Source organism: Ipomoea triloba, chromosome 1 (assembly GCF_003576645.1).
Source record: "Ipomoea triloba cultivar NCNSP0323 chromosome 1, ASM357664v1".
Classification (NCBI taxonomy): Eukaryota; Viridiplantae; Streptophyta; class Magnoliopsida; order Solanales; family Convolvulaceae; genus Ipomoea; species Ipomoea triloba.
This window is the reverse complement of record NC_044916.1, coordinates 19,160-45,032: the sequence shown is the minus strand read 5'-3', so window position 1 is coordinate 45,032 and position 25,873 is coordinate 19,160. Positions and strand designations below refer to the sequence as shown.

Sequence of the window (25,873 nt, the reverse complement as noted above, 5' to 3'; positions counted from 1 at the left end):
ATATATATATATATATATATATATATATATATATATATATATATATATATATATATATATATATATTTGTTCGTGAACGTAGGTTATTTATTATTCATGAATAAAATGTGTTCTTGAACATGTGCAGGTGTTTGGTTATTAAGTGTTCATGAACATAAATGAACATGTTTGTGAACGTGTTTGTTAATGTTTGTGAGCACGTTCGTGAACTTGTTCGTTAACGTTAACGAACACGTTCATGAACGGTGAACGTGTTCGCAAATGTTAACAAATACTTAACAAACAAACACGAGCACGAACACCCAAAATCCTTAACAAATGAACACGAACAGCCTTTGTTCGTTTATGTTCGGTTCATTAATAGCCCTAAATAGACTAATAGGCATCCATCTTATCTGATCCCCAACCTCCCAACAACCATACCTTAAAATGGAATAGGGATATCCAGATTCCACACAATGCAATAGTCTACGATATTACAAGGCCGATCCTATAAACAACAGTAATGCATTACTAGGAACTTTTGGTCTAAATGCACATCTAACAAGGGTTCCAGGCCCAAAAAATTACAATTACAATTAAAATAATATTAATAAATCAAACTCTTTAGCATTCAAATAGACATTACAAAAGAGTCTCATGCTTCATCTCACAAAGTAATATTTCCACATCTATAATACAGTTAGACTTTTCATGTGCTTACCTTGGGAACTTCAAATATAGAGTACATTCAACCGATCAATCAAACACGGAAGAGAAAGCCTAAAACAAGTTGAAATATGCAAGAATCGAGCCATCAGAAATAGCTTTTTCCTTCTCTCAAACTTCTTCCTTTCCTGTAATCAATCTCTGCATCAGAGCTAGATAAACCAGGGGGATGTTTCCTACCATGCCTGGAATTTCCCATCTTGGAGAAGACATCCTCATCGTCACTGACAGCATGATTGCTAAGGGCATTTTGTCCCCAAAAATCTTTAGAATGCTTCTGTAAACTGTGATCTGTGAAAACAAGAAAAGGGTCAAGCAATCAGGATTGCATAACAAGTTCTACTAGTGCCATAACAATTAACTTCACATAGTAAACCTCAGAACTCAGAAGGTCTGTTGATGAAATAGTAAAACATATTACCAAGAAACATTTGCTTTGCATAGCAATCTCAAATATAATACTTTAACAGTGAATTTGATAGTGGAAAAATCTATACAACTTAAATACTACCTTGAAAAATGAAAAGAAACTGATTAAACATTGACAAGCAGAACACATAGGATTCAAAATAACAAAAGGCTGTAAAATCTACTATAGCATATGTACCTGCTATATTGCTGTAAGGCCCCTTAGCATGATATGAACTTGATTTGAGATATTGTGGGCTTGAGACATTTTTCCGACTTTTCTCTACTTTTGTCACCTCATCTGTTGACACAATCATTATATTTTTCTCTTGAGGCTTACTGGAGGCAAAAGGCATCATGGTAAATGAGTCATCAAAGACATCAGAAATTTCCACATACTGCGTTGTAGTGACAATTTCATCAGCACTAAAACCAAAGGATGCTCTGTAAGCTTCCATCTCCTCTGTGTCTTGTTTACAAGTTTTGTTCTGCTTGTTCTGATGCACATTTGAATATGCATCTGATTCCTTGGACACACTTATCCTCCCACCAGAATGAGGAAATAAGGAGTGATCGATGTAGAATTGTGCAAATGTAGCTGGGCAGAAAAAATTTGAATCTTGGGACAACTTGGAGGTTTCAGCTGTTCCTGTTCCATGAAGTCCACCTGAATCACACACCTGATACTTGAACTCTTGCGAAGGAACTGAGGGATCCCATTCAGCAGGAAGCTCACTGTCAGTAAAAGATGTTGACAAGCAGTCACCAGCAGTCCTTGAAGTAGGTGATCTAAGACTACTAGCAGGACTTCCTGGATCGAGCAAATAGGCTGACTGAAGATCATTAGTAATGCCATACTGTGACTTATTTGTGGTTTTAAGGTTTGCAGAAGATGAAAGGAACTGAGCATAAGGCACATCTGGAGAAGAGGGAGTAGTCAGATGTGCCAACTCTGGGGGAGGTGTTAGAGGAGCGGTAGATGGCTCAGTTGTAAAGGTAGAGAAAACAGGAGGAGATACAAGTTGTGTCTCATGGGCATATGGACCTGTAGCAAACATAGTGGATGATGGACCTCCGGGGGAGTTGGCAGATAAGAAACAATTTGGTGATTGAGCTGTTGAAGCTATTGCTGAGTTTGAAAAAGATGCCGGAGAAGAAGGTGGAGCTAAAAGAGATAGTGTGAGTCCTGTAGTCTGATTATTTATGGCACCAACTTGGGGTCCATTTGGCTGATTTGCTAATGAATTGGCCTCAGGAATACGAGAAGCAGGTACAATACGTTTTCCACCTTTTTGTTTGCCAAAACAAGATGATCCACCCCAACATCCAACCCATCTTTTATGCTGTCAAAGAACTAGACTATTAGCTACCTGTAAGCAGGCTAAAGGAAATGTAGATATAAATGCTTCAAATGCTTCAACAAGCAGCTGTAACTGTAAAAGAAGACTTTGGGCACATACCATTTAAAACAACGAAGATAAAAATAAGGCATGCAGGCATAGGTAGAAATAAATAGTTGGTAAATAATTGCAGATCTAATCTGTATATGCAGAGTAAAAATATGCTTCATCACATTGCTGGGATGTTTAATATAAAAATGATTGAAAGCACATTATCTGTGTCCATAAGTAACAATTATCATTGACTGATATTGCAAAGGCCCTCAGCTTAAGGTTATAAATCTTAAGACTCCAAGCTCCATAGAATGATGACAGATTGTTTTTAAAAAAACACAGGTGTATTTAAGTCCCAAGCAGAGATGGAAAAAACTTCTTGTTATAAACACAGATGTAGAGATCATGTGCGGGCCAACAATCCCGACACAACAGTCTTGGAATTATCTACTGTTGGTGGAAAAATTTGAATCATTCCATCAAGGAAACAGTAGCAACTAAAGAAGGTAATCTGATTATTTCTGAACAAAAGCCCTACACATTCTGCAAAATACCCCCCACCCCCAATCCACAAACCTCAAATTTTGAGTGAGCATGGTACTGAATTCTATTAATAGAAAGCAGAAGTTGATCATGCATGATCTCAATTGTTTTTCTTAGACAGGCATGAAAGCTTGTAATCAGCATAATATTGTCTATCCAACAAGCAGCAAAGAAAGATAGACATTGACATCAGTGTAATCCATATGCATTCTTGTAAAATGTGTATATTTGAAGTAGGGGCCAGGGAGAAAAGTAATTGCTGGCTCTTTTGACTTGAGTCAAGATCCAAAAATTTCAAGACTAGAGCAAAATGTGGAGAAAATAGCATAATTAGACTGTGAAATGCAGGGATTTGTGTCCTCACAGCACCAAGGATGCAGTATGATTTGTGGTGGGTCAGTGGTTTTACCGTGGAAATTCCATTGCACAAATCATCAAAGATGAGATCTGCGTCAATAGATTGGCTCTACCACAGGATCAACTTGGCATAGAGAAAGGGGACAAAAGAGCGAGGTAGCTAGCAAGCTAGCTAAATGGCAAAACAGGAACAGCCCTCAAAATAAAGCAAGATACACAGCAATGCAAGAGCATATGATAGAGAGGAAGTGCTAGTAATGGATCTATCCGGGGGGATGGAAGTAAGATAAGTAGGAAAGATGGAAATATAAAGAAGGCAAGAAATAGTTGGTGTAGAATAAAGGAAGGAGGGGAGAAAATTGCATATATAGCAGAGTAGATCTGGGAGACGGAAATACCCTACCCTGGGGCGAGGAGGAGGAGGCGGTGGCTCTTGCGTGGGAGGTGGCGGAAATCCATTCTGCTCAGAACCCATTTCCTTTCTTTAACACAGGCAGGCAGGCCAACAAGTGCAAAAGAGTTCACCACACCGCTGCTCTTCCTTCCATCAACGGGTTGGGTTATACTTATACAACAAATATGTAGTTTCTGTTTCTGTTTCTGTTGCTAATGTAATTCACCAATGCTTTCCGCTTTCTCCTATCCTATCCGCAGCTTGCCTACATATATACATATAATAGATAGAGAATAGAGTACACTTACACACTTGTCCTTCTCAGCTCCTCCTCCTCCTCCAACTCCAACTAGACTACTATCACTATCATGGAGGCATTTATGTATGTACTTATACACATATCTAACATAATAATAACAATATTATTATTATTATTATGTATCTTTCTCAGAAGACTAGCAGAGTAGCAGTTGATAGATAGATAGATACAAACAAATACAGAGGAGGAATGCCAACCCCAATCAACTATCAACAAATTCTTCCTTAATCAGACACTGACAGTTGAAAGATCTAGATAAAGATACAGACAAATATATTGATGTTTCGGTGATAGGGATTCCTGGATTAGGGATCTCGTCTCACCTCCACCATAAAGAGTGTGAAAGGACTTGGAGAGGGAGAGGAAGGGATATGATGTTGCACTTTTGCTTTGCTTTAATCAATTAAAGTTGAACAAAGACAAAAGCTCTGTGTGCGGGAGGGAGGGATGCTGTACAAGACATGTGCTCATATATACTACTGTATCACTTAATTAATTCAACCGCCGGAAAACAATTTAAGAAAACAAATTCCATCAATACTTTCGTATGCTTTGAATAAGAAACAACTCAAAATATTCCCCTAAAAATAAATTTTTTTTAAAAAAAGGAACAACTTATAGTAAATTGTTCTTTTTAAAATATTATTTTTGATAAAATAACATTTAAATTATGAATAAAATAAGCTAAATAGTGAAACTTAGATACTTAAAGATAATACACCACTTGGCTGGCTAAGTGGTGGTTCTACGTTTTCCTCTAATTCCGCCAATGTCCTTGAAGCTGACTACTTCCCCATACTGGCATCGTCTCAAAAATCAAAATGGCTTAAGTAATGCACAAAACTCCAACACTCAACACCGGCCGCCTTTTCGCGTGGGCGCTTGCTGTCTCATAATACTTCACTTTATTTGTACCTCTGTATGTCAATTATCCTCTCGGACAATACCTTCTTTGCGTGTGCACTTGCTGTCTCATAATACTTCACTTTATTTGTACCTCTGTATGTCAATCATCCTCTTGGACAATACCTTCTTGATTACAACCTTATTGGCTTTGACTTCCCTTGGCGTGTCTGTAATGTAGTTGACCGGTGTTGACACCAAGATGTTGGCCAGTCTGGGGTGAAGATTACTGTGCATTTTTATTTTAATCCCAATCCCAATCCAATCAAATTAATTTTCCCAACCACACCTCGACCGACGGGTGTCACAAGTTGAACTAATGACTGGTGAAATAAATAATAAAGCAAAGTAATAGAAGATCTGCTAATAAAATTGAGATATGGCTGAAATAAAAATATAACTTCAAACTAAAACTATGAAGATTTTACACGCTATGTCTCGTTCATTTCCAACGCCTTCATGCGTGAAGGGGAAAGTCTAGAATTATAATAATAATTATAATTATAATAATAACAACAATGAAGAACACCTCGCAGGTATGCAACCAGTCTTATCTAAACTAAACAACGGATACTGAATATGCACCCAAGGTGCCAGCAAGAATAAATCGATCAGAAATCTCTACACTTCTGAAAATAGACCAAGTCACACCTTGGATTCACCAAGATCAACATCCTTTATGGGAGTGTTTTCCACTCCCTCTTTCAGTAATCTTAGTTCCTCTTCTGTCAAGCTGTTTTTTGAGTTGGGCACGATCTTTGCATTGGCCTGCTGTTTTTCTATCTCCACAGCCCAACTATAAATTACCATGCCAACAACTGCAGTAAGCATTCCCAAGATATTCTTCACAGTCAGCTCAGAATCAAAGAGCAGCCACCCCAAAGTGAGAACGCACACTGTCTTCATGTGACCTAAAACCTGGAAGGAAACCGCCGAGAAACGTCCAATGCAAAGATATTGACTCATGTTGCAGAACACAGCTAGAGAACATGAAAGGAGTATAAAGAACTGCAGAAATTGCCATCAGTTAGTAATCTAATACACGTTTATCATGCAAGTATATTTTCAGTAGGTGTGTAAAAGTGTGTAAAGCTTTTCTTTCATTTTTCAGAAATAGGATGGAGGATGTCAAAATGAAAGAATTATGCTGTTCATAAAGACTTACAATAGCACCAGAAGAATACTTGTATTCTAATATTAGTTTTTCAGAAAGAAAATAGTCAACAAAAGGACCCAGCACAAGGAGAGAGGCAGCTTGAATTGGAGCTGTTTTGCTCAACAATTCAAAAGATCCAATTGAGTACTTCTTCTGCAAGGAACCTATGGACTGCACCAACATAAAGTTTGTTAAAAATTCCATGTATTCATCAATTTATAGATGGAAGTAAACCATGGAGGTCTTAAAGTAAACAAGAATAGTTATTGCAGTATAGCTTTTATATTGTAGTATAATAGTGCAACCCAATAACATTTACTCATAGAAGGCATGATTTGACTTATACAGACACAGTACCCAAATTCCATCAAAGTATTATGGAAGCATGCATAAAGGAAAATAAAAGATGATATTGAACTCTCTGAAAAAATCATAACAGAAAATTTTTATCATTCATACTATAATTCCAATAAAGCTTCATTAGTTTAGTTCTTGGCTGAAAGAACTCAAGAAAGAGGACACAATGAGTATAACTAAACACAATAAACATAAATCTGCATGCTAATGTCTAAAGCATCAAAAGAATATCATTATTACCTCGGGGTAACAATTATTATAACTGATTTTTTTTTTTTTTTACGTAGTATTTGATATGAATATGTGGCAGGAGCATTATTTAGCCTCTCTCAACAAAGAGAATATGTGAATAAAGTCTGTTGTTAGGGTTGTCTATATCATCTGTATTTGTAGAAGTCAAGATTATAGGGTTATCTCATTAAGATAGAAGGTGTGTGAAAAGTGAAATAAGGACTCTAGATAGCAACACCCTGACCAAAAAAAAACTTAAAGTTGTATTAACTGTTAATCCATTTGGAAAATGTACAGAATGTAATACTCACAATTTGTTGCAATGAGGTAGAAAGCACTGCTACACAAGCGCAAATAAAACCTTTGGCATTAATTTTGACATCAGTCACAGTGCAAACACCCACTCCAATGACAACCACCACAACAGCCATTTTAACCTCCCTGCAATAATGCTTATTATGAAGGATCCACTCCATTACACATACCACTGGAATCATACTCAATTTTGAGATCTACACCAAAAAAGTTAAGGGTTAGATGCATTAAAAAATTACTCTTGAAAGTAATAATACATAATATTATGCATAGCTAAGATGAATAAAGGGTTATAGCTAATATTATACATAATATTTCTCATCCCTTGTCATACCATCCAGTGCAAACATCAATACTAATTCACAGTTTAGATGTCATCAACTAGCTTTTTTCTTTTTTCTCTTTTTTTTTTTCTATCAAAACTGGACATGTATTCAAATAAGCCTACCCTTCCATAAGCCCATAACATGTAATGCTCATCCTAAAACAGTTGAAAATTCACCATTGATAGAACATTAAATAAAACTATATTAGGTTGGGAAAGCTGCAGAGACTTGCTAATTTCTTCATGGCTTAGGCACATGGCTGTTTCAAACCCATCACACTACATTCTTTTGTTCTTTTGATAGGGAACAAAGATCATCATCCCTTCTCTCTCTCTCTCTCTCAATAATAAACAATTCCACCATCTCCTGCTAAGGAAAAACTTGGAGCAAGAATTGAATGCAAATGGCAAAGTAGAAGAGAATGTGTGATTGACAATTAAATTGATTCTTTTGCTTCAAAATTCAGCCACCGGCTTTCTATCAAATATAACAGATCATATATAAATGCATTGCGATGTGGTAGTACATTTCAACTTGATATATGTAATAATGCCGCATCAGTTCTATCACAGACCAATCACAGATTCACAGTACTTTATAATACGAAGGACTTGAAAAACAACATCTTACCTGATAAAATCCAACTGAATTGAGCATGAGACTGAAGTTCATCCCTGTAATAGACATATTAGCAACAATTGAAAACCAAATAAGCTCCCACAAAGGAACATGCTTTGATGAAGAGAGGCCAGCGGCGTTCGAAATCATTCCCACTAGTGCCGTCACAGCAAAATGGAATCCAGTTAATGTCGTAGCTGGATAGTGAATAAAAACAGCACACTTGTCAATTCATTAACTGTATACAAGAGAAATAGAACATACAATTGAGTTTTTTAATTAAAATTCTGCAATTAAAAGCAACAAATATAATAAAGATATATTACAGATGCAAGTTAAACCATTCACCATATATATCAATGCCTTTAAACACATAAGACCAAAAGGACCCTACAGGCTATCACTCAATCATCTAACATCACTTGCAAACATGCCTAGTATCAAGATAACATAATCTCTGTTTCCCAAACGGGAAAATAGGGGCTAAGAAAAGAGAATTACACATATTTGCAAGATTGTATATGGATGATGCATGATTACCATTACAAAGATGGTGTTTATATCATAGTAAATTTGTTGAACTTCTTGAATGTCTTGATGATGTGATGTTAACTGTGCCAAGTGCTGTTGCAAACTTACACCCTCTAGGTTGCAGCTTTTATTGGCAATGTTACCACTTAGGATGCATAGTATAACCAGATTTTACACATTAAACAAAGAAGGATATTCTTGGATGCACTGAAGTGATCCAAAATTACAGATCCCCAACCCCAGCATTGGCACTTTAAGAAAATGAAATACGAAGCAGCCCCTTGGAATCAGAAAGAAGGAACAGGGCAAACACCTTAGCTCAAAACTGAAACACAAATAAGAAAAGGGGACAAGTTCCGCCCCTAATAGATTATCCACTAATCACAAGTTGGCAACTTAAACCAAAAATCAATCACAGAAACGGCCAAATCTAACAATAGAGCATCGCCATGAAACTGAAATCGTTGAAGCAGTAACACGAAATATGGGTAAAAAGGCACGCATACAACCACAATTTGAAGTGAGACTAGAACATTGAAATTGGTTTAGAAGTGGAATAAAGGAGAGGAAAGGGATAATTTGCTGCGAATTTAGCATGGCATTCATAGAAAAATAAAATTTAAATAATATGAGGTTAAGATCTGGTGAGCATGCAACTCCACATAGATAGATAGATAGATATATTGAGTTACCAAAGCTGAAAGAGTAGCCATTGTTGGACATGAGCTGCTTGTTGGCCAAGATGATTCCCACAGAGCTGACGACGTTCATCGCCCATGCTCCAACGTCGGACACCATGGCAGATTTCTTCTCCGCTTCCATATTCTCAAGTAGAATGGGGAAAGATCCGCCCCTCCACGCACGCAGAAATTACAGAGAGGGAGGGGGAGGTGATTCTCTAATAGATCTCAAATGGAGGAACCGAACAACTTGATAGATGCAATGGGTTAAGAATAAGACGAGGAATAGAAGCTGTTACGATGAAGACGGTGAGGGATGGAGGATGATTCCAAGAAGGGAGTGGAGAGAGAAAGAGACTTGTGTCAATTTATGCTTTTCTTCCAAAATTAAGGTCCCTCTTTCTCTATGTCAAGTAACTGGAGGAGGCCATGTGATGTGGGTTGTATTCTCCAGCTGTCTGTATGTGCAATGCGTGAATGCGCTCGAGCGAGAGAGAGAGAGAGAGAGAGAGAAAGAAGTGAAAGGGGGGTAGATCTGAAATGGCAAATGGGAACACAGGGGGAGGGGGTGGGCTTCCAGCACAGCCGAGAGATGTACGGTAGAGAAGGGCGGATCGGCGTTTGATGTTTCAAATCCTTTTCTCTTCTTCTTCCTCTTCTCTTCCCTAAATTTGACCCCTTCTTCTTTGAATATGACGACCGTCTGGCGTCTTGCTACATACGGAATATAGTAAATACGAGGTGGAGTATATTCCTTTCTTGTATCAAATATAAATAAAATAAAAATAATAAGTCTTGCATACCGTCACTCCCTTTTCCCACTTCACCAGACCTTTCTTTTCTTTTTTGATTTTTACCTCTCCTCGTCTTACTTTTCCTTCTAATTTTCCTTATCATGTATATATATTTAGATTTAGATTAAGATTATTCCTCTACTTTAAACTATTAGCACTATTTTGGACAGACTATCAAGAAACAGCATTTTCTGCTAATTCTTGGCTGAGAAAGAAATTTAAAGTGTGTAATAATAGAAGCTGTCAACTATGTACTTAGGCTTATATTTTAAATATAAAAATATATTAGGTATATATATTACGTTAAAATACAGTGATAGGTTTCCGATGCGGTGAGATGAGAGTTATTGATCTTGCCTAAATTAGCGTCAAAGATTAACAATGATTAAAAGAAAATATGGTAGGCAATTTGGTCTTTTTGCATCTAGGTCAACTTTTAACCTGCGTGATTTTTGTGCAGTGTGCTTAAGGTGCGTCATTTGTTGAAAACTTAAGTGTGCCAGTCTAAAGCTTTAAGTGTGTGATTTTCTTTCTTAAGGTGTGTAATTTGTGTGCTTAAGTTGCATCAGTTGTTGAAACTTAAGGTGAATCGGTCTAAGGCTTTAGGTGCGTTGTTTTCCTTAGGTGTGTCGGTCTAAAGCTTTAGATGCTTGAGTTTTCTTCTTAAGGTGCTTTGTTTTCATTCTTAAAGTGCATTGCTTTCCTTCTTAATGTGTGTCATTTTTTACAGTTTGGTTCTTTAATTGAGAACACACTTTTTTTTTTTTTTTTGCAATTCCAAAACACAACCAATAATTTTTATAAGATTTTTGTAGTTCTAGCTTAAAGTGTGTAGATTAATTAAAAGCTTAAGGTGTATCAGTTTAGAATTTGTTTTAAAAGAGCATTCATGCTATTCTTACACATGAACTCTCCCATATATATATATATATATAGAGAGAGAGAGAGAGAGAGAGAGAGTTAGGATCATATGAGATCACTTGTTTAGGTAAGATCGTGAGATCAGATCTTGTGCATCTAATGTAACCCAAACTACCATTAAGAGTACCAGTTGGGCCAATCACAAGGTCTAAGTCCAAACAATTAAGACAACTCTTCATTGGTTATGTTCAAAGATGGTGGAAATCCAAGTCAAGCCTAATTGTAAAAGATGTAGAAGAACTCAAGGCTTTTTATAATTGTTTAAGTGCTGATTTTGGGGATTAAGTTAGGCCCAAATCAGCCCTATTATTTTTGGTATCTTTACTTGCTTTCTAGATTAGGTTTATGATTCTTTTTCCCATTATATTTAGGATTATAATGATGTCCTTATACCTATAAATAGGGAACAATTATATCAGTCTAAGACACGCTTTCATTCAATAAAATTCTTAAGTTTTTCTTTACACTTGTGTAAGAAACCTTAAAGCTAATTGTGGACTCAATTAGTGGCTAGTCGTGGACTCAACTAGCAAATTGATTCGTGGACTCGAATCAATCTTCCTTTCTTCAACCTTAGATTTAGGTTCGTGGACTCTTTCTTGAATCGAAGGAAACCAGATCCGACTCTAGTTGATTGAAGATTGCATCATCGAAGTACTTGAAGCTACAATGGGATTCTTCTAAGTCTTTGAGGATTCGAGACTAAGGGTTTCTTGTGAGGTCTAAGGTATTTCGATCCATCTCTATCCTTACTTTAGGAGCTATCTTAGGACAATACTTCATCTTTATTTGAATCTTGGACTAGGTTCATATCAATTTGGTATTCAGAGCCTAGGTTTATCTCATAATCATTACAAATTTGGTTCCCTAGGTTTCCTAGGTTTTATCAAAAAAAAAAAAAAAACACATCATTCCTATCTCACTTTTCTTGTTTTATATATATCACAAAACCCCAAAAAAAAAATTCTTGCATTCTTGATTGTGTTCTTGAATCTTGACATTCGTTCTTGAGTTTCTTGAAAAACTATCTCAAAATAGTTTTTCAATTTTTCCACAACCAATATCAATGAAATCCCACACATCCCAAAATTGTTTGAAGAACTTGTGTTGATCCTCTTGGTCCGATTTTTTTTTTTTTTTTTTGGTGAAATTTTCATTACTTATTTGGAGGATAGTATTAAAAAAATCAAAAAAAATCAAAAAAAAATCAAGAAAGTTAAAAAAAACAAACAAACAAACAAACAAACAAAAGAGAAAGAATAAGGTTGGGGAAAGAATCTGGTTGGTAGGAGAATCTTGGAGGGAAAAGGAAGGGGAAAAGTATAAGGTTGGAAGGAGTTCTTGATTCCTATTTGGTTGTGGTACACTTGAACCCTGTTACATTCTATTTGTGTCTACCTTCTGATATTGGTCTTGCATACCTTTCTGCCATACTTCTTTCTTTACTCTCACTTTTCTTTCAAATCTTGCTTAGTTTCTTTGCTTGTATTGTCCTTTTTCTTTGCTTCTTGCTCTCACTTTTATTACCTACCTCTCGATACACCCTTACTCTCAAAGGCTTGTGAAGTTTTCCAAGGTACGTTTCTTGAACTTTGAGGTTGAATCCATATCAACTTGAGTTTAGGACTAGAAATTTTCCTTTTTGGAAAAAGGCTTGTGAGAGTATCTGCCACCCTGAGCAATACACGAGTGGAGTGTGTGTCTGTAAGAGTGTGTAGCGTACCTCCTGAGCCATATAATCCACCTTTTACCTGTGAGTTGAGAATAGTGATGGAGCGAGCCAACTTTTTGGTTTCACTAACGTGACTACTCACACATCTTCTTATTTTTAGATTTTTTTTCCCTTGCAGATGGCTGAACAAGTTCCAAACCCACCCCTGACATTAGAACAAAAAATAGATGCTCTAACCTTCACCATGGACGGGTTACTCACACGAATAACTAATTTGGAGCAACGCTCACAGCAAGTGCAACGACCACACAATGATGAGCGAAATTGCCACCAACAGGGAGAGTGGATCCTAGATGTCAAAGGATTCAACAGCCTAATGAGGAGTTAGGAAACATTAAACTTGAAATTCCTGACTTCTCTGGTGAGAAAGGACCTACTGAGTATATAGAATGGGAGAATGTTGTTGAAACACTTTTTGATTTAAAGCACTATTCTGATCTCACAAAAATTAGACCAGTTGCTACATCCTTTAAGGGGTATGCAGTATCTTGGTGGCGAAAAAGAAATAGAGAGAGAGTTGCTGATCTTATTCCCTATGAATCTTGGGTTCAAGTAAGGGACGATATGCGCCTAACCTTTCGCCCTAAATCTTTTTTCTATGATCTTGAAAGAAAATTGCAGGGAATTGTGCAAGGATCCATGTCAGTTGATAAGTACCACCGAACTATCAATATTTTACTTGAACAAGGGGGCATACATGAGGAAGAGGCAAGAACTGTTGCTCGCTTCTTACATAGATTAAACAAAGACATCCGGTGGGGAATGAGTACTCAGAGATATGACACCCTTGATGATGCCTTGTATGCTGCACGTGAATCTGAAGCAAAAATCAAAGAGATGAAGATTTACAAACCCAACAATGGTATATCAAGATGGAACAACACTCGTTCTACCCCTCAAAGGCGTGATGAGCGTCCTCCCCCAAGAAATGATTCACAAGACAAAGGTAAAGAAACTGTAAATGAGGCAATGAGACCTCAACGTGATAGAGAATTGATTTGTTATAGATGTAACGGAAGAGGTCACTTGGCTCGTGATTGCCCTAACAAGAGGGTAGTTAAGATAACCAAACAATCTGAAAAATTTGCTTCTTGCCTTGAATATGAGTCTGAGGATGAGGTTTGTGACAATTTTGAAACCCCCAATGAACATGTTGAGGAAGAACCATCCTTACCTCTAGATTTTGATTCTGAATATGCTGATAGTGAGTCTGTTCATACTCTTGTTGTTAAGAAGGTCTTGAGTGTTCACCCCTTAAAAGAAGATGAGTCCCAAAGAGAAAATATCTTTTATGCTAAAGGGTCAATTAGAGGGAACGCTTGTACTGTGATAATAGATTCTGGAAGTTGCACAAATGTGGCTAGTGCAGCTATGGTTAAATTTCTTCAATTACCTTTGCTTGATCACCCGAATCCTTATCGTTTGCAATGGTTAACCGATGCAGGAGAAGTTAGAGTAACCAAACAGGCTCTTATTCCTTTATCTATTAACAGTTACTCTGATGAAATTTTGTGTGATATTGTCCCAATGCAGGCTGCTCATGTGTTGTTAGGTCGACCGTGGCAATTTGATAGAAAAATCAACTTTGATGGAATGACGAACACTTATATGTTTCACATGGATGGAGCTAGATATGTCTTATCTCCTTTGGCTCCTAAACAGGTGGAAGAAATACTATCGAAATCAGGAAGGTGTCAAGAGAGGCGAAATCAGTTCCATCTTCCCCTTGTCAAAAATCGAAGCCTTAACCTCCTCCAATCTCCCTTTCCACGCCATTTTCATCTCCAAAACCAGCAAAGGAAACACCACATCAACCCTCTCTTTTTGCAACAAAAAATGAGATTAAGAAGGCAATAAGAAGGGGAGATACATTTCACTTACTTTTCATTCATAAGCTTACCTCTGATTTTGATTCTTCTCTTTTGTTACACTCTGAATCATGTATTCGTAATGCCTCTATTGATGAATTGCTTGCTGATTTTTCATATTTATTCCCTAAAGAGATGCCAAAAGGATTGCCACCACTTAATTTATTCCCTAAAGAGATGCCAAAAGGATTGCCACCACTTAGAGGTATTGAGCATGAGATGCCAAAAGGATTGCCACCACTTAGAGGTATTGAGCATCAAATGCCAAAAGGATTGCCACCACTTAGAGGTATTGAGCATCAAATCGACTTTGTCCCCGGATCTACTTTGCCAAACCGACCAGCTTACAAAACCAATCCCATAGAAGCAAGGGAGATCCAGAAACAGGTTGAAGAGCTTCTTGAGATCGGCCATATTCGAGAAAGCTTGAGTCCGTGTGCCGTTCCAGTTCTCAGTATCCCAAAAAAAGATGGTACATGGAGAATGTGTGTTGATTGTCGTGCAATTAACAATATAACTATTAAGTATAGATTTCCCATTCCTCGACTTGATGATATGCTTGATGAACTGCATGGAGCTAAGTACTTTAGCAAAGTGGATTTGAAACGAGGATATCATCAAATCAGGATGAAAGAAGGTGATGAGTGGAAAACTGCCTTCAAAACAAAGCATGGTTTATATGAGTGGTTAGTCATGCCTTTTGGCTTAACTAACGCCCCTAGCACATTCATGAGACTTATGAACCATGTTTTGAGGAAATTTATTGGTAATTTTGTTGTTGTTTACTTTGATGATATTCTGATTTATAGCAAGTCACAAGAAAAACACTTGAAACACCTTCGATTAGTCTTTCTTGAACTTAGGGCTGCACAGTTGTATGCCAATCTTGAGAAGTGTTCTTTTATGTCTGAGAGTGTTGAGTTTTTAGGATTTCATGTCAGTATAGAAGGTGTGACCATGGGTTCAAAAAAGGTTGAAGCTATCACAAGTTGGCCAACGCCAACTAATGTATCTAACTTGCGTAGTTTTCTTGGGCTAGCAGGTTTTTACAGAAAGTTTGTTCGTGATTTCAGCTCCATAGCAGCCCCTATGCATGAGTTGATTAAGAAAGACACCATCTTCAAATGGGGGCCTAAACAAGAACAAGCTTTTGATACATTGAAACAGAAACTCACCACCGCTCCAGTTCTAGTTTTGCCTTGTTTTGATAAAACTTTTGAACTAGAATGTGATGCTTCTGGCATTGGAATCGGTGCTGTACTGATGCAGGATAAACGCCCCATTGCCTATTTTAGTGAGAAGTTGGGTGGCGCAACACTAAACTATCCCACCTTTGATAAAGAATTTTATGCCATTATAAGAGCCTTGGAAACATGGCAACATTATTTATGGTTTAAAGACTTTATTTTACACACTGATCATGAGGCCTTAAAACATTTGAAAGGCCAGAGTAAGTTGAATAAGAGACATGCTAAATGGCTCGAGTTCATTGAAGCTTTTCCTTATAAAATTGCCTACAAGAAAGGTACGGAAAACAAAGTGGTTGATGCTTTATCTAGGAGATATACTTTACTTGCTACTTTACATGCTAAGTTTCTTGGTTTTGATTTCATTAAGTCTCTCTATGCTAGTGATACAGTGTTTGGAGAGATCTACACCTCTTGTGTATGATCTCCTTTTGGAAAGTTTTACTTATCAAATGGGTTTTTGTTTAAGGAAAATAGAGTGTGCATTCCTAATTGTTCCTTGCGTGTGAGTTTGATCTCTGAATCACATGGAGGTGGTCTTATGGGACACTTTGGTATCTCTAAAACTTATGATGCATTGCATAAACACTTCTATTGGCCTAGAATGAAAAAAGATGTTGAGACTTTTGTCAATAATTGTACTACATGTCACCATGCTAAGTCTAAATCACTTCCCCAGGGGCTTTACACACCACTCTCTGTTCCTAGCGGCCCATGGCTTGACATTTCAATGGATTTTGTTCTAGGGTTACCTATGAGTTCTAAGAGAAAAGATTCCATTTTTGTTGTAGTTGATCGTTTTAGTAAGATGGCCAGATTTATTGCTTGCACTAAAACTGATGATGCAACTCATATTGCTAATCTTTTCTTTGTTGAGATTGTCAAACTGCATGGCATCCCTAAGACTATTGTTTCTGATAGAGATACTAAATTTCTTAGCCACTTTTGGCGTGTTCTGTGGGCTAAAATTGGGACTAAGTTGCTATTTTCTACTACTTGTCATCCTCAAACGGATGGACAAACAGAAGTCGTTAATAGAACCTTATCCCAATTACTTAGAAGTGTGATCTCTAAAAATCTGAAATCATGGGAAGAATGTTTGCCTCACGTTGAGTTTGCTTATAATCATGCAATACATTCAACCACTAACATGTCTCCTTTTGAAGTTGTGTATGGTTTCAATCCATTATCTCCTATAGACTTACTTGCTTTACCTTACAATCTGCAGGATAGCTTAGATAGGGAACAACGTGCCAAGAAGATCAAGGAGATGCACGTTAAAGTCAAAGAACATGCCAAGAAGATCAAGGAGATGCACGTTAAAGTCAAAGAACAAACCAAGAAGATCAAGGAGATGCACGTTAAAGTCAAAGAACAAATACAAAGAAGGAACGAACAAATAGCTGCTCGAGTGAACAAGACAAGGAAAAAGATTACGTTTGAGCCTGGCGATTGGGTGTGGATTCACTTGCGCAAAGACCGTTTTCCGCACGAAAGAAAGTCTAAGTTGAACCAACGTGGAGATGGCACGTTTCAAGTTATATCACGGATTGGAGACAACGCTTATAAGGTTGATCTTAGAGGAGAATACAATGTCTCTTCTACTTTCAATGTTTTAGACTTGTCCCCATATGATTGCACAGATTCGAGGACGAATCGTTTTCAAGAAGGGGAGGATAATGTAACCCAAACTACTGAAGATCCATTAAGAGTACCAGTTGGGCCAATCGCAAGGTCTAAGTCCAAACAATTAAGACAACTCTTCATTGGTTATGTTCAAAGATGGTGGAAATCCAAGTCAAGCCCAATTGTAAAAGATGTAGAAGAACTCAAAGCTTTTTATAATTGTTTAAGTGCTGATTTTGGGGATTAAGTTAGGCCCAAATCAGCCCTATTATTTTTGGTATCTTTACTTGCTTTCTAGATTAGGTTTAGGATTCTTTTTCCCATTATATTTAGGATTATAATGATGTCCCTATACCTATAAATAGGGAACAATCATATCAGTCTAAGACACGCTTTCATTCAATAAAATTCTTAAGTTTTTCTTTACACTTGTGTAAGAAACCTTAAAGCTAATTGTGGACTCAATTAGTGGCTAGTCGTGGACTCAACTAGCAAATTGATTCGTGGACTCGAATCAATCTTCCTTTCTTCAACCTTAGATTTAGGTTCGTGGACTCTTTCTTGAATCGAAGGAAACTAGATCCGACTCTAGTTGATTGAAGATTGCATCATCGAGGTACTTGAAGCTACAATGGGATTCTTCTAAGTCTTTGAGGATTCGAGACTAAGGGTTTCTTGTGAGGTCTAAGGTATTTCGATCCATCTCTATCCTTACTTTAGGAGCTATCTTAGGACAATACTCCATCTTTATTTGAACCTTGGACTAGGTTCATATCAGCATCCATTTAATAATTTAATGGTCTAGATTGATTTAAGATGCTATGTTAAAGTGTGTGCGAATGGTAATAAAATGTGTGCGAATGGTGATTAAGTGCATGCGGACGGTGATTAAATGTGTGCAAATAGTAATTAAATGTGTGCGAACGGTGATTGATGTACAAGATTTGATCTCAAAATTTTTTAATGGTCTAGATTGATTAAGATTCCAAGTTGAAGTGTGTGCGAACAGTGATTAAATGTGTGCGAACGAAGTGTGCGTGTGTGTCAATCAATCTAGACCATTAAAAAGTATTACATGGATGCACAAGATGTGATCTTACAATCTTACCTAAGCAAGTGGTCTCACTGGAACCCTACCCATATATATATATATATATATATATAATAGGCCTACCCTTTTTCATATAGGCATATGCCTATTTAGTAAATAGGTTTTAAATCGGGCCTAGGCTTAGCTTATTTATTACTCCGTAATTTATTAAATATGACTGCCGTAATTTATTAAATAAGCCCAGTCATAGGCCCTTACAAAGAAGTCTTACCTATTTTCATTCCTATCAGTAATGGAGTACATACATGCTTAAATTCATGACAAGATGCCAAGGTGACACATAGGTTGACATAAGAGGTTATGATACGTAACCATTCCTTTAGCGTGGGATACGGTTATTCGACAAAGACCTAAATCTTATGATAAACGTTCAATTCCCCCAAAGGTTGTTAGAGGTTTAAGGTTTAAAGCACATTTTGTCTCTTCTAGCACTTATAAGATTTATTATAATTGTAACATTCAAACATTCTACAGTGAAATATGAAATTCCTTCATCTCTCTCGAAAATCGTCTCTATTCTCAGATTTGGTCAATCATTAATTTTGTTATTGGGTTAATTAATTCAGACTTTGAGTTAATTTTCTCCATCATACATAGATACGGAAAGCAATTCAAACATAATTGTCACAGGTCATGTGACAGAATTTTAGTTCTCCTTTGAATCTACAACAGGAATTTTTTTAGAGATACAATTACTTAACAGTTGGAGAAGGAGCTCGAAGAACTTGTTGCAGTAACCGCGCTGCAAGGCGTTGGCTTATTCCACCAACAACACGTCCTCCAATGCTGCGTGCCTCAGGTTCTTGGAGTATCTGGTTATTAATGGTATTAAAGTTAGCTTCAAAATAATCACAAATTCACAAGTTCCTATTGAGTATTGAAGTACTACTTTACCGACACAAATTTTCTGGCAACAGAACATTTTTTAATAGATAGTATAGCAGCCAATAATTGGTCTGGATGTCTATCTTCAACAAATCTAATGGCTATTTTCCAAGTGCAAACTTATGTATACAATAGTAAAAGTAAACTATTCTCCTATAAAGTAACTTGTATTTTCCTTTTTTTGGGTATCATTCCATGACATATGACTATATGAGTACAGATAGGGGTTACCCTACTGTTATGAAATGCATCTGCTCTTTAGGTGAACACTGCCAGACACAGCTTTATGAAATTTGATCAGTAAAATTTCAGGTTAAAAGCCAAACCTCTGCCTGGGGTGAATGACTTTAAATGAGTGTTTGCAAGTTTTAGTAGAACAATGAGCATAATATGAAAGTGAACCATTAAGGGAGAGTTCTCTTAACATTACCAACCCGGTCAGCAAGGCACCAACTAGGCAATTCATTCACAACTCATATACCATATGTTTATATGAATGCAAATACTGACAGAGCTAAGTGCACAAGTTAATATAACTGGTTCCAATTGTTGAGAAAGCATATTCTGTATCATCTAAATAGTAGGTGACCATGCTATGTTAAATAAGGTTGTGATAGTTATTTCAGAGTGATGTATAACAAAGAAGATCCACTTATTTGTTTTCTGGATTTCATTAGGGCTGCAATGGACAGAAATAGGGGCAAGATAACTTAACCAACTTCTTTATATTATCAGAATTCAGAACTCAGAAAGCAAATAAACCCAGACACCAGACTAGAAATAGGCAAATAGCTTACCTGTAAAATAGGTTGTAGAAGGCTTGGGTCAAAACTCTCAGAGGATTGCAAAAGACCCCATATCCTAAATACTTGTGCCCTGAGATCCATCATGCTTTTCTGTTCAGCAGGATTCATTACAAGAGGACCAGCTGCATTGCCATTGAAGATAATAGTCCTCATCGGACCAGGGATGAAGTTATATGATTCTATAATTGAGCCCAGAATGACAGCTTCAGTGACACGAATAGCCTCTTTAGTCACCAAAACCCTCAACTCCTCACCGTCTGGACCCAATAATAATTTCAGGACAGGTTGTAAGGCATCTCTTGCAGAAAAATCTCGATCTTTCCTTCCCTGGACAAGCAGATTTTCAAGTCTATTCCACCTACAGCAAGGCAAGATGCAAAGAATTAATGAGTTACTCTGTATACAGTACAAGTCCATCAAGTATTTACGAAGGAAATAGCAGCCAATACCAATAGGACATCAAATTGCGCACCTGAACTTTCCATCCTTAAAAAGCAACTCAATTAGAGCATCTCTAAGATATGGGTTCGGATCTGTAAGAAGCCTCTTAGCAAAATATGGATATGATGCAGCTAGCACTTTGAACTTAGGATCAGCATATAGAGCTAAGCCTTCCAAAACAGTGAGGGACCTTAGAATCAATGCATAATAAGCTGGAACTGCAAAAATTTCAACAAGTTGAATCAGAAATGTTAGAAAAAATGCAAGTGACTGCATTTCTTTATATACAAGTGAAGCCATCTTGTTTACTTTTTCACTTGTGGAATCTCAAAAACTTAGCAGGCTTTATTTGCAATAGAATATGAAGAATGATGATTGAAAATGAAGTAGCTTACCATTAAAGGGGTATTGATACAACACAGCACCCAAGCCATCAACAATTGTCTTAAAGTTAAGTTCACTAACAGTTGAGTTAAGTGCATCGTCAAAGAAATTTCGGAGTGCTGGTACAATTGGAGAAACATCTATATCAGGGGACAAAAAGTCTAATGCATAGTAGTCACGAGCCATAGCCTCATAGTCCCGATTAACCATGTGAACAACATGACCAATAATGGCAAATCTTGCTTCTTCAGGAGTTTCACTCATCATTCCAAAATCAAGAAATGCAAGCCTCCCCTCAGGAGTTGCCAAGAGATTTCCAGGATGAGGATCTGCATGAAAATACCCATACTCAAGCAGTTGTCTGAGACTACATTGGATGCCAGTGTTTACCAGATCCAAAACATTTAGCCCTTGTCTCTCAATGGCCTCTTGCTCATTCAATTTAACACCTTCCACCCATTCCATTGTTAAAACTTTCCCACTTGTGTAGTCCCAGAAAATATCTGGGACAAGAACATCTTCTCTATCAGCATATAACTTCTTAAACCTCCTCGCATTTTGTCCTTCCTGCATAGACCTGCCAAAATTAACATTCAAACCCAGAGGAATATTGTGGAAGTTTTACTAAAACTGAAACTCTTCTAATTCAAACAAAGAAAGAAACTATATAATATACATATGGTTCAAGATAACTAAAACAAGTGGTCGAAAAGCTAACCTGAACATAGTTGAGCTCTTGATAAACTCGACGAGCAAATTCATCAATAAGAGCAACAGCATCACTGGATATTATGTCAACATACTTGTTGATGAGAAAACCCAAGCCTCTTATAAGGTAAAAGTCTAATCCTATTGCTTCTTCAATACCAGGCCGTTGTACCTTAACAGCAACAATCTGACCAGAGTACTTCAGTTGAGCTTTATAAACTTGACCCAGACTGGCTGCAGCAATGGGATATGCAGATATAGAGGAGTAGATAGAATCGAGTGGGCGTTCCAACTCCCTCTCAATACAGGAAAATGCTTCCGCATCAGGAAAAGTTGGCAAAGCATCCTACTCAGAAACAAGAAACAATCAGAAAGCAGGAGTCTAGTACAGTTCAATTATTTAAGACTCTGAATTTAATGAAAAGTCAGCATATCTCCAGAGGCATCTCAATTAAAATGAAGAAAAATATTCAAAAGGGACTTGCTACTTGATATATGGTCCCTCAAGACTCCAAGCAATCTTATTAAATTTATCCATGGAGCTAATTTACAAGGTGTCACATTGAGCATCCGGGGATCCAAGGTTGTCCTGAATTTTCATTACTACTTCGAACATTCTATTGCCATTGAGCCCAAATGGATGGGATAAATTATACGGAGTATCAATTTATATTTTGCAGCAAGCCACGCGCCGGAAATGGCGAGCCAGAAGGAAAAGAAGTGCTGTAAGTACCTGCAACTTAGAAAGCTCCTCAAGAAATTCCGGCGGACATAAATCAGGTCGGGTGGATAATCCCTGACCAAGTTTAACAAAAGTAGGACCTAAACTGGTGAAAATCTCCCTTAGCTCAACGGCGCGTAATCTTCTATTCTGGTCCAGCTGGCCGTTCAATTGGTCGAGCCACAGTCTAAGGGCGAAAGAACCAAGCCCAGTGAATATCTCGAGAGCTCTGCTCAACACCTATTATCAAATATTCAAAAATAAAAAGGAGATAAACATATCATCATTCAGTTCAAAGTGTTAAATTTCTGAGAGCCTTGCTACCTTGATGGGTCGAGAGCCATACTTAGCGGACAAGAGTTGTGGGCTATAAACTGAAGCGTTTGCTGCACGCGCCATTGCCCTAGCTTCAGCTTGCATATCGTTGGCTCGATCTCTACTGGATGGAATGGAGGAAGTGACTTCGCCTCGTTGCAGAGATTGCAAAGAACCATTACTGTTGTCAGACGACCGATCTCTGATGGCTGGCACCTGTCTGGGTCCCGCCTCCACCAGGGCCGCTCGTACAAGATGTGTTCTCTTCTGTCTCCCCCTCTTCTTCTCCCATGAAAGAGTTGGGGAGCCAGAAACCCTAGCAACGTCAGGCAACGTCGGTAGAGCAAATGAAGGAACGGCCTTCAAAGATACTGCGAAGGAGCTCATCGCTTCGCCTGCCGATATTATTTCAGGAGCTTCTAATTGACGGGACAGGGTGAACGTAGGAATGAGCTAGGACGACGAATCCACACCATTTTTGCTTTTACATTTAGTCCTCGTAATTCTAATTTTTTTGTGGTCCATATGGATTTAAATTTACAAATTTGTGTGTACCCCAGTACGCAAACGTCTTTGCATATCTATCATACGGAATTACGGAATACTTTTCTCCAAGAAAGGACGCAAATGTTTATAAATAAATAAAAATATGTTATCCTAAAAATATGACCATTATATTTTTGAGAAGTTATTAAAATAATGTTACCTTAAAAATATGACGTTTATATACACAAACAGTAAACAAAATTTACAAGCAAGTTTGCCCTCCAATACACGCCTGCCACAGCAATCGCCGCCAATGCCAAGCCCTCTGTTTCCGTTACTACTATGTACCTTTTATTTATGATGCAAACAGCTGTGTGAAACTAAGCATGCGGGAATGAAGAATCTAAGGAATGAGAAAATGTATTACAATACTCAAAAATTACAATTATATGTATATACACACACACACATATATATAGACACGCACACCTATTCATAAACAGACACAACCTATAGATAGACATAACCCTTTGTTTTTCAAAGGGCACCACTATCATTGCTACCACAAAGTCTCCCAAATGCTTTTCACACCAGTATAGGCCCCGATCCACCCCGCTTTAGCTTGATGGTCCTCGAACACCATCTCTCAACCCTCAAGAACTGCACCAAAAAATCATGCAATGCAGTACCCAATGAGCATATACCAGAGAATTGACGACACCCCATAGTTCATCATCCAACTTGAAACCACCCAACACTTCTACCACCCACAAACCACCCAATGTAGCACAAATTTAAGAACCCCCTAGTTGCTAAAACTTCTCTTCCTCAGTCCAACTCGAAACCATTGACCAACAGTTCTGCCCACAAATCACAAAAAGTGATACCCTATCTCATGCAATATAAAACCAATGACAACTATCTAAAGAGTGGCAACCCCTTATACAACTTTACAAATCCAAAAGTTAAAGATTTATAAAAAAAATAAAATAAAATAATTAAGAGAGAGAGAGAGAGGGGAGCTAAAGAGAAGGGGAGAGGGGCTATCATACGTGAAGCAAAGTTTACTGAAACCCCAAGAAGATGATACTGATAGAGGATTTCTATAGGGAATTAGAAAAGAAAGTTTGGCAAGAAAGAGAAGTCTTGTTTCTGTCTTATTCATAAAGAACTTGAACACTGCTATGACTTGTCTGCAAGGAAAGCATAAACTTATTCCCAGATTCCTAACTGCTTTTTTTTTTTTTTTTTGCAACAAATGAAGAATAACATTGAGTTTTGTGTGAAGACTTATCTCAATGCCCAAAGGACTTATGCAGCAATTGCCCATTCCAAAGAGATCACAAAAAAATAAAAAAAATAAAATAAAAAAAAATAAAAATTCATCTACCTTTTCCATAAATCTAGTGAGTTAATTAACTTTTTCTTTGAAAAGATACAGCGAAACAGAATTTGTGTAAAATAAGTTCCTCATAGATGTAAAAAGCTTGAGGATGCTTTACGATTAGAAGAACTAGACAGCCTGTTTCTGCCCTTCACTCCTTAACATGGTGTAAGTTAGCAGTTTCTTCTAGTAATCAAATTGTCTCCATATTATTCCTGATCATGTGAATAATGGAAGAAGTCAAAACAAGTTGGAAGAAATAATAAATAGCACATAACCTGCATTGGAAAGCCGTGACACTTCAGCTTCAGCATGAACCCTAAATTCCTCCTTACTTCCTTGTACATATACGTTCAGTTGATTTTTTAGTATTTCAGCAAGTTTTTCCTCTCTCTCTTTGAACAACCTTGAATTACAAAGGAAAAAGAATGCATTAACATATTAGAGAAAAATAGACACATTTTAAATGAAAAGGAAGGTCACTGAAGAAATTAATGCAACCAACATTTCAAATTTCAATTAGTACACTACAATTAATATGCACAACCATCTAACAGTGTTAAAGATTCTACAAAATTCAGCCATACCAAATGAACCATGACTGCATGGCTCAACCTTGAGGCCATGGGTTAACAGTGATGTAAATAGTTTAGTGAAATAATAGTATTTTGGAGATAAGTGTCATCAAAAGTACCTTAGTAGGAAACATTCCAACTAAAAACAAGTTACAAGTTTATTAACTGAGGTGTTAAGCTGGGTGTGTGTTTTGTTTTTCTTTTTCATTTATATGTGTGCAACTGCCCTAATGTTCACCAAATTTGATGTCATGTTAATTTGTTACATAGAGACACACTTTCCTTTTTATATAAAGAATATTATGTGTTACATGATGGGCTAACCCAAGGATTACACCTAAGGTTATGCCCTAGGATTTCTATATTTGAATAGTTAGAAGCTTCCCTAAGCCCTTTCTTCCCTAGATTTCCCCAACAACAAATAAGGGATAAACTAGAGACAAATAAACCTTTCTTCTTCCTATACCCCCACCTAAGTGAAAAAGATGTTAGGCATTGAGGACGTGTGGAATAGAGTGGATGTCACTTACAAGTAGGGCTGCAATGCTAAAGCTATGTTGCAATAGTGAGAAACAACCCCCCCCCCCCCCCCCCCCCCCAAAAAAAAAAAAAAAAAAAAAAAAAAAAAA

General features: G+C 37.2%; 5 protein-coding genes across 6 annotated transcripts in view; 1 reads left to right on the top strand and 4 right to left on the bottom strand.

Moving 5' to 3' along the window:
- Positions 1–539: 539 nt before the first annotated feature.
- Positions 540–4,528, bottom strand: LOC115996385 (uncharacterized protein At1g76660). Of its 2 annotated transcripts, none has more exons than XM_031235598.1 (3): positions 4,447–4,528; positions 1,316–2,459; positions 540–999 (listed from the first exon to the last, which is right to left on the bottom strand). In XM_031235598.1, the coding sequence occupies exons 1-3, from the start codon at positions 4,453–4,455 to the stop codon at positions 797–799; spliced, it is 1,356 nt and encodes a 451-aa protein (XP_031091458.1). In that variant the 5' UTR covers positions 4,456–4,528; the 3' UTR covers positions 540–796. The 2 variants fall into 2 exon arrangements, with proteins under 2 accessions (XP_031091458.1, XP_031091453.1); XM_031235593.1 differs by lacking the exon at positions 4,447–4,528 and adding an exon at positions 3,814–4,440.
- Positions 4,529–5,398: 870 nt separating this feature from the next.
- LOC116028739 (UDP-rhamnose/UDP-galactose transporter 1) lies at positions 5,399–9,942 on the bottom strand. The gene is made up of 5 exons (XM_031270553.1): positions 9,253–9,942; positions 8,042–8,226; positions 7,082–7,282; positions 6,192–6,353; positions 5,399–6,034 (listed from the first exon to the last, which is right to left on the bottom strand). Exons 1-5 carry the CDS (start codon positions 9,380–9,382, stop codon positions 5,672–5,674), a joined length of 1,041 nt encoding a protein of 346 aa, XP_031126413.1. The 5' UTR covers positions 9,383–9,942; the 3' UTR covers positions 5,399–5,671.
- LOC116028495 lies at positions 9,396–17,675 on the top strand. The gene is made up of 9 exons (XM_031270219.1): positions 9,396–9,450; positions 12,965–13,810; positions 13,868–14,275; positions 14,713–14,760; positions 14,845–15,054; positions 15,502–16,121; positions 16,254–17,009; positions 17,247–17,536; positions 17,657–17,675. Exons 1-9 carry the CDS (start codon positions 9,396–9,398, stop codon positions 17,673–17,675), a joined length of 3,252 nt encoding a protein of 1,083 aa, XP_031126079.1.
- Positions 17,676–19,063: 1,388 nt separating this feature from the next.
- LOC116015552 (protein ACTIVITY OF BC1 COMPLEX KINASE 3, chloroplastic) lies at positions 19,064–23,308 on the bottom strand. The gene is made up of 7 exons (XM_031255661.1): positions 22,809–23,308; positions 22,497–22,724; positions 21,774–22,109; positions 21,067–21,622; positions 20,703–20,889; positions 20,222–20,588; positions 19,064–19,351 (listed from the first exon to the last, which is right to left on the bottom strand). The coding sequence occupies exons 1-7, from the start codon at positions 23,184–23,186 to the stop codon at positions 19,232–19,234; spliced, it is 2,172 nt and encodes a 723-aa protein (XP_031111521.1). The 5' UTR covers positions 23,187–23,308; the 3' UTR covers positions 19,064–19,231.
- A 148-nt stretch (positions 23,309–23,456) lies between these two features.
- LOC116028397 overlaps positions 23,457–25,873 on the bottom strand; it is a 12,320-nt gene continuing 9,903 nt past the window's right edge. The window contains exon 7 of the mRNA XM_031270116.1: positions 23,457–25,075. The gene's annotated coding sequence lies outside the window, so the exon portion shown is untranslated. The remainder of the gene's footprint in view (positions 25,076–25,873) is intronic.

Excerpts from the sequence above, each read along its gene's own strand:
- LOC115996385 (XM_031235593.1), bottom strand. The coding sequence starts at position 3,885 with ATGGGTTCTGAGCAGAATGGATTTCCGCCACCTCCCACGCAAGAGCCA. Across the intron at positions 2,460-3,813 it reads CTCCTCCTCCTCGCCCCAGG|CATAAAAGATGGGTTGGATG; the intron begins GTAGGGTATTTC and ends GTTCTTTGACAG. Across the intron at positions 1,000-1,315 it reads GCCTTACAGCAATATAGCAG|ATCACAGTTTACAGAAGCAT; the intron begins GTACATATGCTA and ends TTGTTTTCACAG.
- LOC116028739 (XM_031270553.1), bottom strand. The coding sequence starts at position 9,382 with ATGGAAGCGGAGAAGAAATCTGCCATGGTGTCCGACGTTGGAGCATGG. Across the intron at positions 8,227-9,252 it reads TGGCTACTCTTTCAGCTTTG|CTACGACATTAACTGGATTC; the intron begins GTAACTCAATAT and ends TTCACTATCCAG. Across the intron at positions 6,354-7,081 it reads CTACCTCATTGCAACAAATT|TCCATAGGTTCCTTGCAGAA; the intron begins GTGAGTATTACA and ends ATGTTGGTGCAG.
- LOC116028495 (XM_031270219.1), top strand. The coding sequence starts at position 9,396 with ATGGGGAAAGATCCGCCCCTCCACGCACGCAGAAATTACAGAGAGGGA. Across the intron at positions 13,811-13,867 it reads TGAGTCTGAGGATGAGGTTT|ATTTTGATTCTGAATATGCT; the intron begins GTGACAATTTTG and ends CCTTACCTCTAG. Across the intron at positions 17,010-17,246 it reads TATCTCCTATAGACTTACTT|CCTGGCGATTGGGTGTGGAT; the intron begins GCTTTACCTTAC and ends ATTACGTTTGAG.
- LOC116015552 (XM_031255661.1), bottom strand. The coding sequence starts at position 23,186 with ATGAGCTCCTTCGCAGTATCTTTGAAGGCCGTTCCTTCATTTGCTCTA. Across the intron at positions 21,623-21,773 it reads AAGAGCTCAACTATGTTCAG|GAAGGACAAAATGCGAGGAG; the intron begins GTTAGCTTTTCG and ends AGGTCTATGCAG. Across the intron at positions 20,890-21,066 it reads GTATCAATACCCCTTTAATG|TTCCAGCTTATTATGCATTG; the intron begins GTAAGCTACTTC and ends AAATTTTTGCAG.